At 41.4% G+C, this 13,044-nt stretch overlaps 1 protein-coding gene across 2 annotated transcripts in view; it reads right to left on the bottom strand.

Moving 5' to 3' along the window:
* Wdr7 (WD repeat domain 7) overlaps positions 1-13,044 on the bottom strand; it is a 277,721-nt gene that overhangs the window by 8,621 nt on the left and 256,056 nt on the right. For both annotated transcript variants that reach the window (XM_021215119.2, XM_021215120.2), the window contains one exon: positions 738-842. In XM_021215119.2, the coding sequence (XP_021070778.1) occupies positions 738-842 (105 nt within the window). The remainder of the gene's footprint in view (positions 1-737; positions 843-13,044) is intronic.

Raw genomic sequence — 13,044 nt, 5'->3', positions numbered from 1 at the left:
CACATGTATCCCATGAAGTGCCAGATAAAGATATACAAGTTTTTTTTTTTAAAAAAAAAAACCAGTGTCTTGGATAGTTTAGACATTACGCATACTATGTGAGTACCAGCCTGGTAGGGCATGCCTATATCCCAGCCCTTAAGAGATGGAGGTAGGATGATACTGTGTTTGGGATGAGCTGGGTTATACGAGAGCCCATTTCAAACAAAACAAGACAGCCAAGACTAAATGAACAACTTAGCACTCAACCCAAAACATAATGAAAAGAAAAAAAGGAGACAAGGGGACACGCACAAAATAAGGTAATACCTAGTGTCCTGCGCTCCACTGGAGCAGATCCAAGGAGCTTGTTAGAAACTCCTGGCTTGCGTGCAGCTTCCCCTGGACTCAAGCCACCTGGGCCTCATCATGTTCTTCCTCCAACACTCATGGCTCCACCAGGCGTCCCTTGCTCTGGAAGGCTTCCTATCACTGCGTTCTCAGGCTCTCTGTATTGTAATGGCTTGTGTGCTTACCTGTGTTTCCCTTAGCATGGAGCCCTGTGACAGCACAGCAGGTGCTCCTTCTCAGCCAGTTGCTGACCACGTTCGCAGCACCCTGCAAGTTAGTGCTGAGCACATAATCAGCAATGGAACACTCAGCCTTTGTGTAGGGAAGGAAGGAGGAACACAGAGGAAGGCTGGTAGGCAGGCCCAACACCAAGCACAGGAAGCATGACATATCTAAGACTGGCTTACCTGCCAGAAACAAATGTGGCTGTCGGTGTTGGAGTACGTGGCAAGGTAACGTCCATCAGGAGCAAAGGACACCGCCGTGATTGGTCCCTTGTGCCCATGGATTGTCTGAAATGAAATTCATGGGCCATCAGTGACATACATTCCACAGGACTCTTATAAGGACTTCTGTGAACATACTCAATGTTGAATAGGTGATATCATAGACGCTGGACACTGTAAACTGCAACATTATTTATAAAATCAGGTTTATAAAAATGAAAAAGTGAAAAAATTCTTCATTTATGTAATGGCATTAATCTTGTTTCGAGGCGTGGGTCTGTCTTCCAGTTTGAACACATATGAGTCCAAAGAACACAGGCATATTAGTGGACAGACCAGACTTTTCACTTTTTCACATTAAAGGGTGCAATTCTGCAACCAATGAGAAAGGTGTGGTGGCCTACTCTTGGTTGTAAACTTGACAACTGGAATTAACTAAAAACCAAATGGCTGGATACACTTGTGAGGGTTTCTGCTTTGTTTCTTTAATTAAATCTTTTAAGTGGAAGGCTTCTAGTCTAGATCTTTGGGGTGGGAAGGCACACCTTTAATATGAATCTTTTGATCCGGGAAGAGTCACTTTTAACCTGGACCACACCTTCTGCTGACAGCCTATGAAGAGGACATGGAGAAAGGAAGCGTGCTCTCTCTGGCTACATGTTCTGGCTCACAAGCCCATTCCTTCACTGGTATTAGAGCCTATCTTCGGGGTGGGGTGGGGATTTTGGTATATATTGAAGACCAGCTGACAAATCCAATGGTGTGGACTGAACAGCTACTGGATTCTTGAACCTTCCATTGGTAGACAGCCATTGTTGAACTAGCTGGCTATCACAGACTGTCAGCCACTCTAATAAATCCCTTTCACGCAGAGGCAGATTTATCCTGTCTGTTCTGTTCCTCTAGTGAACCCTGACTAAAAAAACAATCACCAAAAATTACCCAGAAACTTGTTTATCTGAAGTGAAAGCCGAGCAAAACTGTATTGCAATCTCCTTGCTCTGTATTGTAAACTCCTTGCTCTGAAACACGGGAAAGGCTAATTTCAAGTCCTTAATAATTACACAATTTTCATGTTTATCCTTAATTTGACACCAATGACACTGAGCTTAACTGTATACAGCTACAATTAGTACGCACATGTACATGTGTGCATTGGAGGTATAAGCACGGATAAATCATGTTAACAGGGACAGCCTTGAACTTGTGCCAATACCTACCATTGATTTAACCATGAATAATAAAAAAGGAAGGTGTATTTTAGAGCAGGTCTCTGATAAAAGGTCCTTACCAATAAAAAAAACCCCACTCATCTGATGAGGTTAATATTTATACAAAATACTACATGCTGAGGAAATTAGAATAACAGTGTAAGCTAGCCACACCCAACCCTTAAACACCACACCTTCATGATGTTAGCCAATACCCAGGGCCTTCTCTGTGTCTATAGTGGAGCAGGGAATGAATCTCAGTGGGCATAGACTTGTGAGGTCATTTGAGTCATACATGCTGTACATTTTTATAAGAAACTGTATAGAATGCATATCTGAAAGTTCAAGTGAGAAAGACTGGGGAAGACAGAAAGACACGAGCCAAGCACATTTCTTAATGGCCTTTGCAGGTTTTTTTCCTGTCATTTGATTTGATGGTCAAGGTACTCAAAGAAAGGCTGTTATTCTGGTAATACAGGGCTGGGCTTTAGGCAGCACGGGGCATGGGAACCGAATCAGCCTGCCCTGGTTTGCATTTGGCTCACTACTTACTCACTGTGGAACCAGGGTCACATCATTTAACCTCAGTGTATCAACATCTATAGTATACGAATGATGATATGGACAGTGACCATATGTTTATCAAAGAGTTCTGTGACAATTAAATGAACTAATACACATATTGTAACCTTCACAATTCTTAGCACATAATAAACTCAGCAAACACTATTGACATTTTTTTTCTTGTTCACCTAGGAATGACCACACAAATCTTAACCATCACGTAACTTAATTACTTAATTGTAGTGTTTTTAAAATGGCCCCTCCCTCAAAAGATTAGAATGGTTTATGCCCAAATCAGGATCATTAGGCATCCATCATAGCCTGCTTAAACATGGACCTCGGACTGACATTATTAAAATGTGTGGGAGCTATCCATGGTGCTGGCGACAAGCGTGCTAATAGAGCAGTGGGTCCATGTGCCGAATAGCGACTGAAGGAAGCCAGTGCAAACATCACAAGAGCAATTTTCAAAAAAATTAGATGCCATCCCACAGTCACAGCTCTGACCCATAATTGTTCTAGTCTGAAAGAATTACAGGGATGGAAATGGAGAGGAGTCTGAGGAAAAGAAGGTCCAGCAACAGGCCCAAAGTGGGATCCAGCTCAAAAGGAGGTTCCAAGGCCTGACACTATTACTGAGGCTATGGAGCGCTCACAAAAAGAGACTTAGCACGACCGCACTCCGGAAGACCCAACAAGCAGCTGAAAGAGTCAGATGCAGATATTTACACACAACCAATGGACAGAACAGCTGACCTCTGTTGTTGAATTAGGGAAGGTTGAAAGAAGCTGAGGCAGCCCTGTAGGAGGACCAGCAGTCTCAGTTAATTTGGATCCCCGAGATCTCTCAAACACTGGACCACCAAACTGGCAGCATACACCAGCTGATATGAGGCCCCCAACACACAGGACTGCAGGGTCTGTGTTCATTCAGAGATGATGCACCTAACCCTCAAGAGACTGGAGGCCCCAGGGAGTTTAGAGGTCAGGTGGGTGGAGACGGGGGGTGGGGAGGAAGTATGGGATGTGGAACAGTTGGAGGGTGGACAGGGGGTATGGAATAAAATATGAAGTGTAAAAAAAATAAATTAAAAAAATTCAATGTTGTCTGTCACTTACTAGACCAGCTTAAAGAACTCAATGGAAAAGCACTTTTGTCTTTTAAGATTAGTACCCAGGTCTGAAAAACAACAACAAAAGGCAAACATACCTCATTTCCTTGGGGCCAATTCAAATCTCTGCTTGGTTAAGATAAATGATTGGTGAAACCTTGGCTTATAATAGAGGACCATCAAAGCCAGATTATTATTATTATTATTATTATTATTATTATTATTATTATTATTACTATTATTTACTGTGGATTAAACACTGTGGGCCTTGAACAGGATGCAAGTGCTACCACCAGACAGCCCTAGCCCTGTACTGGAGATGTAGCTTATTTTCCTGCAAACTGTTTAAGAAGGTTCGTGCCTGCATTTCTAACTTACCACATCTTATGAGAACTGAGCTGGATGTGGCCCACACATGGTCACTTCAGCTTGGACACTTGCTTTTCACTAGTGTAGGACTGAGAACAGACCTATGGGCCACACGAGTTCACCTACAGAATACAGTTTGCTCCATGCTCTTGGAACTGATTATTCAACTAAAACCATAAGCAGAGTTCTATTTTTTTCCAAGAACACATTGGTCCTTCTGAAAGCCTCAATGTCCAGCTGAGTTGGTGGGAGAACAAGCACGCCCTGGGCCATGAGTCTCAATATTCAGACAGAAGGCAATACCTGCTTCAGATTAGCATCCTGCCTCAATTAGCGACAAGTGGACTTTATGCCAGGCACCCACAGGATGTGACATCTAACAGCCAGGTAGCACAATTTCCTGAGAAAGTCATCCCTGTTAAAAAACAGGAAACTAGACACCAGGCCCACAAGTGCCCCATTCAGGATACATCTGGCCAGTTCACTTTACGTCATCATGTTCTAGAGACCAGTGTCCAGACCATCTACATGAAGGACACCTCCATGGGAGGAGACATGGCTTCTCTAACAGGTGCCCTAAAAGGTCTTTCTGGCAATATTTTTGGGGGAGGGGTGAGGCAGTCAGGAGAATAGTTGCTTACGAGACACATTCCTTTTTATGGTGTGACAGTCATTACATAATCCAATGGCATTTCTTTTACTGTCAGGAAGCTCAGAACTAAATTTATGCTCAGCTTGTGTCTAGTAATAAATACCGCGTACAGATTCTGCTCATCTTTGGCCTGTTTTCATCTAAGTGGTTTGAAGTCTAGGTATACACCAAGTTTGAATATATATTTCTTTGAAGTCTGTTTTGAACTAAGTAGGATTATCCTTTACAGCAGGTGAAAGAGAACACATGCAAGCAGCCCACAAATGCAAGTGTGCACATGCATGTATGCACACATGCATGCGTGCACACGCAAACACACACACACATGCGCACGCGCACATACTTGGATTCATGCATGTGATGTAATGCGACTGGGTTCCCCACAGAAATGCCTCTAAAGAGACCTACAGAAGGTCCAGGAGCACAGCTTGTGCTGACACACAGGTCTCTTGTGGATGAGGCAATCTGACAGGAGCAGGGCAGATGTTCCACAGTGTGGTACAGCTGCTGAGGTCATCAGCACCTCAGCCTGGGAGGTGCTTTGGCCTCCATTATAATGAAATGTTGCCCTTGTCTTTTGTTCAGATTCTCTGGACTTGAGGATTGGTGTCGGCATCACCTGAACTGACTTTAAACCCAACTCCCACACTGCATTAGACACCCAGGTGTGGAGGATCCCGCAGAACTTACAAATGCCTTGTGAGGCAGCAAACCCAGTCTCAGATGCCAGACGCTAAAAGCCATTTTCCAAACAACAGGTGTCTGAAAGTAGTCTGGCTGCCTTTTTATGTACAAATGGGCATCAATGTCTTGTCATGTGTGTATCTCCCCCAAAGGTATTGGTGTACTGAAAAGATAGAGAAAAGATGAAGAAAACAGTTTCCTTTTGAAGTTCTAGGAGGAATAAGAAATTCTGCAAGGATCCCAGTCAGAGGACAGCATACTACATGGTCCAACCCATTGCCTACTGAAAGAAAACGATCCGAGGGACAAGATTAATAGTGAGCAGTGCTTATTCATATTGTATCTAGCAATAAATATTCTCTACCCATTCCTCTCACCATAGTTCTGTTCTCATCTATGTCGTTGAGACTCAAACAAAACATTTTGTTTCTTTTAGCAAAGTTAGAAAAATCTATGAAAGTGGGTAAAAATTTATAAGTATGCAAAAGATTTACAAAGAATTGAGCATGTATTTTCAAAAAGTAGATAGATGACTGATAGATGGATGGATGGATGGATGGATGGATGGATGGATGGAATGACAGACAGACAGACAGACAGACAGGAGCACAGCCTACATGCCACAGCACCAGTCTTGGAGACTGAGAAAGAAGCTGACTCTGGAGTAATAAGGCAGATATAATTTGAGGACACGGGAGTTCTGTTCCCAGTGGCTACCCATGTCCACAGAAGACCCAGTTATGCCTTCCACAGGGGCACCTTCCCCCAGAATGCACTGCAACAAGCAGAGGACAAGTGTGCACCTTATGTTTCATAAGTACAAACATGGGAGATGCCTGAACAAAGTGTCCACTGGTCTATGGAAGCAAGAGATAGATTGGAGATGGCCATAATACTCAGGGAATGCCCACAGAGTAAGCACAGCATCCTAGAAAGGCAAGAAAGAGCAAGATGGGCACTTTCTTGGTACTAATCCCATTTAATTATGACCATGAAGGGCACGGTGGGTCAAGCTCTGGTCTCTCTGTGTGGTGTTTTTTGTTTTTTGTTTTACATATTCATACTAATAGCAGACAACTCAGAAAGGGACGTGGAAGGAAAGAGCTCAGCATATGATTTACATGGCTTTTCAGGATACCAACACAGGAAGTCACACATTTCATGGCAGGCTGGCAAGGAGAAACAAAGACATACATAGCAGAGAGGAACCAAAGACAGACAGTCTTCCTTGCTGGTCAAGGAAAAGGCTCATTTAAACACAGCCATTTCAGATGAATTCAAAAGTTAAGATGGAGTAATATCCAAGGAAAAAATATTCCCTGTTCTTTTTTTTCCCCCCAAACAACCAACTAAGGAAAATTTCAGCAGCTATTTGAGTCATCTATCTGTTTGAAGAGACGATAGGCTCAGCAAATCACTGACATTAACCTTAAATCCATTAAACAGAGGATCAGCTCACTGTGGCTGCTCACAAGGCTTAGACCATAACACCACCAACAGTGGATCATCTGACTATGGCCAGTCACAAGGCTCAGGTGAACTTAACCACTGCACGGAGCCTGCTCAAGTCTTCCTGTGCAAGCACTCTCAGGACCTTATGAAGTTGTCAAAAGGCCATCTTTTAAAATTTTCAGCAATAAGACCTATTTTTATAGACAGACTTATATTTCTAATTTTATCTTAATCTTGAACATTATCAGTTACCTATGGTTATTACATTTCACAATAGCAAATGCATAATAATCTAAAGACTTTCCAAGTACAATTCTAAAAACAAAAAAGCTGTACCATTAGAAACTAGAAAAGATAACAGCAGTTGAAATGAACTTGACTCTCTTTGCATATATGCATACATATCTGGTTCTTCACTTTAATGTGCAGATTCTTTTACTAATGATCACAATGACCAATTTTGCTCAGCTCTAAGTTTCATCAATTCATGGAATCATAAACTAGAATCAATACAAGACACTGGATACTCTGCTGCAATTTCTTCTTGCAATATACTGTATATTTAATCAGCATTCCCCATAGATTTCTCAAAAAAATTTGCTTCAATGGAAAGTGAATTAAACATCCTATTACTGAGATTAACTATAGAGGAAGGTATAATTAATGTTCTTAAATACAGGCCATGTAGGAGACATGTATGCTTAAATTTTCCTATTGTTAATGCAATCATATTGCCTAACGAGTAGTAGCAAAACTAACACCTAAAGTTACTGGTAGTGGCTCATTACAAAGGTAAAAGCATAAACATTTACAGCGTCTTCACTACTTCTAAGCCAGTGGAATACTATTCCGTACAGAAAAAAATCAAAAGGCTATATTGCTTATGTCATAAGAATTATCAGTATGTAGATATTGAAACACTATTTAATTCATCACTGTCAGTTAGTTTATCCCCAAATGACATATAAATCACTGTTAGTAACTGCAAATGGACAAAAGGGCTATAGTGTTTTTTAAAGGAATAGAGTCCATTTACTTGGCTTCTATCTTATTATGCCAAGTCTGGAATGAGGGTCAGCCTGTATGGCATCTTCCTAATTTATTGTATTTATCCTAAGTCTACTCCCGTTAAGATGCTCAAATGATACCAAATATACTTGTCTTCTCCTCAAATGTCTATTTGTTTCAATCAGGGATAGGGAATAATCCAATTCACTGATTGGTTCCAGTGCGCACTGTTAGGAAGATGTCATATAGGCTGACCCTCATCCCGGACTTGGCATAATGTATAATCAGAAAGCACCCCCTCAGCCTCCTTCTGAAAAGAAGATAACGAGGTTTTGAAAACATACCCATTTTTCAACCCTCGAGTCTGTTTCAGATCACTGTAACTTCACCAAGGGGCTTATGTACTAAGCGTGTGGGAAGGATCTGAGCCAACAAGAAAGGCTGGGCTCTCCTCAAGACTAGAGAGCTCACCTCTACATTCTGTTATTTTCTCTGACATTTTGTGTGTCTAGTGAGAGGCAGGCTATGAATTTTATCATCATTCTTTTCTTAAGAACTGCTTCTTTTCTTTGCCTGTACAAGACACACAACTAAATGGGCCCATGAAAACCCACCGGCACTGAGGACTGTAGAGGAGAGCTACTGATTAATTAATGAGGAAGAACCACTGTCCTCCTGGGGTTGAGGTGTCTGTGAGCCAGCCCAGTCTTCCTCCATCCTGCCCAGTGAAGAGGCTAAGGCAGCTCTGTGTTCAGAGGTTTAAGCTCCCACAGTTGCATCCAGGACTGGGGCTGCTTCATTGATAGCTGTTGCCTGACCTGAAGACCCTGTGTGTTCCCACATGTCTGTAAGATAGGCATCTGAGCTCCCTCTAGACTGGGTTTCCTGTGGATTGGAGCTGAACTAGGAATCTTTGCCTCTGAAACCTGAGTGCTTCAATTATAGGCATTTGTCACTACACCTGCCTATGGAAACACACACACACACACACACACACACACACACACACACACACACACACACACAAATAACTTCTAGTCCCAACTACTTTTTTAGAAGTACTTGTAAAAAATCTTTAAATCTCTTCCCTCTTTCATGAGTCAGTGGATATGCCCTCTCAGGCTTACTTTTGAGAGTTTGCATTTATTATCATAGCTTGTTTCTGTGTATGCTGTATGTGTTGGGAGGGGGTGCATGGAGCATGTGTGAAGGTCAGAGGACACATTTGTGGAGTTGGTTCTTTCCTTCGACCTGTTTTGATTGTTTTTAAAAACAAGTTCTCCCTATATAGTTCAGGCTGTCCTGGAACTTGCTATGTAGACCAGGCTGGCCTCAAACTCTCAAAACTCTGACTGACTCTTCCCTCCCAAGCACTGGGATTAATGATGTGTGTCACCATGCTGGGCTCGCCATCTAACCTTTAACATGAGTCCCAGGGACATATCAAGACTCCAGGCTGGTGCAGCAAATGCTTTTACCTACTTACTACTCATTTCTCTAGCCCATCTTCCAGACTCTGTGTTAGCACGTCTATAAAATCACAAAACTTATCAGATTTTTTTCTAGAATGAGCAATTTTGAAGTTCTCTGTGCCAATTTTTAAACAGTGCATTTGTTCCAAAAATCAGAATTGTTAGGTGACTTTAAATATTAAAATAGTAAGTTTAACATTATATGAGGCACATGTGTTTCCCCAAAATCATGCTTTGCTTTATAACAGGAGCAATAGAGACATCATTTAATACAGGATATTTAGTTGTTTTTATGGCTTGTGATAGAGACTAGTTGTTCTGGTTTGGTTTCCATAATGATGAAAAGCAATTTGGAAAAGAAAGGGTTTAGTAGCTTTCATGTCTATCATAAGGGAAAAGAAGACATGAACTCAAGGTAGGAACCTGGGCCTAGAAACTAGAGCAGACAGCATGGAGAAATGCTGCTATTGGCTGCTTCTTATGACTTGCTCAGCTACTTTCCTCCTAGAGCCCAGGCCCACCTGCCCAGAGATGACACTGCCTACATTGAGCTGTCCCTGCCCCTATCAATCAACCATCAAGAAAGATATGTCCACAGGCTAGTATGATAGAGGCAAATGAGACTCCCTCTCCTCAGGTATGCCTACGTGTGTGTCAAGTTGACAAAAAAATATGACATTAGTCACCTTTGTGAAATAATAAAGGGTATATGGTATTTTAAAGGGGACAGTTCTTTCAAAAGGAAATATATACAGTCTTCTGTTAAATATGGGGATATACTTGCTAAATACAAACTCTTATATTTATTTTGTTTGCATTTCTGAATATACAATATACACTCAATGTCCTCATACACACAACTTGATCATTTATTTATTATCATATACTGGAGAAATTTTTTTTAATGTAGTATGTTACAGTGTTTTGATCAAGTAAGAATTCCTAAGTCTCTTTGGAATTCTGCACAGTTATCCATTGAAACAGTGGTGTAGACAGTAATATGATTTCTAGGCCAGCTTCTAGAAACCTATAGAATCCTTAATATTTGAGGATTTATAGTACCAGCTCACTTTCCTAATTGAACAGTTTCAATGAAGGACAACACTTCCAATTCCATATCAGACAATAGGAACCTAAGTATCTGCTGTAGGAAGCAGAAACTTAACATTTCTAGATATACAAGGTATCTCAATGTGTTACATATGTGTGGCAGGAGACTGTATGGCATGTTTAGAGAAGAATAAGATTAACTGTCCTACTCTGCTAGACATTTGCTTTGTCCTAAATTCTAAGCTAAAACCAGGGGGACTCTTTTACCTACTTAGGGTAGATATTAAACTATGGGATTACTGTAAGGGTAGAAAGGAAACCTTGGTAATTTTCTGGTTGCAAATTGTGTGTGTGTGTGTGTGTGTGTGTGTGTGTGTGTGAGAGAGAGAGAGAGAGAGAGAGAGAGAGAGAGAGAGAGAAACAGAGACAGAGAGAGACACAGAGACAGAGAGACACAGAGACACAGAGAGACAGAGACAGAGACAGAGACAGACAGACAGACACAGAGAGAGAGAGAGAGAGACAGAGACAGAGACAGAGACAGAGAGAGACAGAGAGAGACAGAGAGACAGAGAGAGATAGACAGACAGACACACAGAGAGAGAGAGACAGAGAGATAGATAGAGAGAGAGAGACACACACACACAGACAGAGAGAGACAGAGACAGAGACAGAGAGAGACACAGAGACAGAGACAGAGAGAACAAGAACATGAACATACTGGAGCTCACAGAGGGATAGCAAGGCAGAGAGAACACGCCATCAGGGGGTTTAAGTCGTCCTTGGGAGGGTGGTATCCATGAAGTCTCTGGGATGGCTAGGATTTGTAGTTCAGGGGCTAAGCAGATGGGAGGCAGCAGGAAGGGCTTGGGAATGTTGGCTGAGTATGTGTGATGAACCCTCCTGGAGAGAACTTCTCTTTAACCCAACGAAGACAATGTCTCCTCCTAGAAGATGCTGTGCTATCTAAGCCGTCATGTTCTCCAGATGACTTTGCCACCAAAATATGGATAATAAAAATTGAGTCTTAAAATTTTTGCTGTTGGAGATTAAAAAACAACATGATTGACACAGTTTATTTAGGTACTTTGTGTGTGTGCATGTGCTTACCTATCTGTGCATTTGTCTTTGTGTAGGTTTGAAGTTGACACTGGGTGCCTGCCATTTCTCCTTATTTTCTTGAGACAGCCCTTCTCAGTGCACTGGAATGCACTGGTTAAGGACACTTGCCAGCCAGCAAGCTCCAGTCTCTACTTCCCTGTCCCTGGGGTTATAAGGGCGCACCTCGCAGGCCGAGAAGCTGAACTCAGATCATAACACTTTCACCAAGTAATCCATCTCCCCAGACCACATAACACAGCCCTAGATATTAGTATTTGTGAGGACACAACTCATTTTTAAATAAGACTGAGTACTTATAGAGTAAATATGAGAGTATTAGCAAATATACTAAAAGGTAAGAATCCTTTTTAAGGATATAGGGGAAAAGCATAAAATGTTATTTTCTATATTTTAATATACTCCTTAATTTCAAACACATAAGACTTGACACAGGTGTACTGCTCAGGGGTGTAGCATGTTCTTAGAAAGCCTAAAATGATGGCTTTCATTCTTGGCACACACATACCACCACCACCAACAACAACAAAATAAAACCAAAACAACAACAACAACAACAACAACAATGAAACAAAAACCAAAGTCAAATATATACTAGTCTTAACACGGAATGGCTCTGCTTTGGAATTCTGCCTATAAAAATTCTTCACAAATTTTAAGTATTGAAGAAACAAAAATGACAGAAATGACTAGTTCCTGAAGTCCGGCGGTGCTCAAGTTTTGCGTCTGACTACTTCAGTCAGTTTGCACACATTCCCTCACCAGTGTCTCATCAGTATTTATCATTTATGTGATGTCTCAGCAGATCTAAACAGTGGAAAGATAAAGTTGCAGTAAAAATGTATATTTTACTTACACAAATAAGATAATGGCTGATGTTTTAAAAGTGAGGCTCCTTGCACTGACTGTTAGAACTGTTTAGAATGTGAATTGGGCTTCAACTTTGGGCACCAGCAATCCAAGGACAATAGTGAGTGACTTTGACCATAGTGTATAAAATACATTTATCACTGAAATGACATGCCAGCTGCCAGTCAGTATGTGTCTCTCATTTGTTAGGGGCTCTCCTGCTGTGACTCCCTCATTACTATTTGCTTTCACTTCCTGGGCAAATGACAAGTAGAAAACGAGGCAGTTTCTTTCTTGACGAAACTTAATCCAGAAAAAAATTAGATGACAGCTGCAGCCACCCAAGTGTCACAGAACATTTCCAAGTGTTTGTTGTGTACTTGAAGCTCCAGGTCAGGAAACGAGGCAGCCAACAGGTTACCTCACCTTCCTAGTCTAGGGCCACAGTGGAAAGAAATGTTTCAGAAACCGAGTATATTTTGCTTATGATTTGGAGCACCTCATTCATCCAGTTAAATAACTTTTGCTTTAGATACACACTGTAGAACATCCTGGGTGCTTTAGAAAGAATATTCAGCTGAAGTCTGAAGCTGAAAAAGACAGTCTGTACTAGGTGCTTTGCTGTGACAACTTAATTGTATAATGTGTGTGTGACTCTCTCTCTCTCTCTCTCTCTCTCTCTCTCTCTCTCTCTATATATATATATATATATATATATATATATAT

The sequence above is a fragment of the Mus pahari genome, chromosome 15 (genome assembly GCF_900095145.1).
Source record: "Mus pahari chromosome 15, PAHARI_EIJ_v1.1, whole genome shotgun sequence".
NCBI lineage: Eukaryota > Metazoa > Chordata > Mammalia > Rodentia > Muridae > Mus > Mus pahari.
Note: the sequence above shows the minus strand (reverse complement) of the source record. Positions and strands in the feature narration are given on the sequence as shown.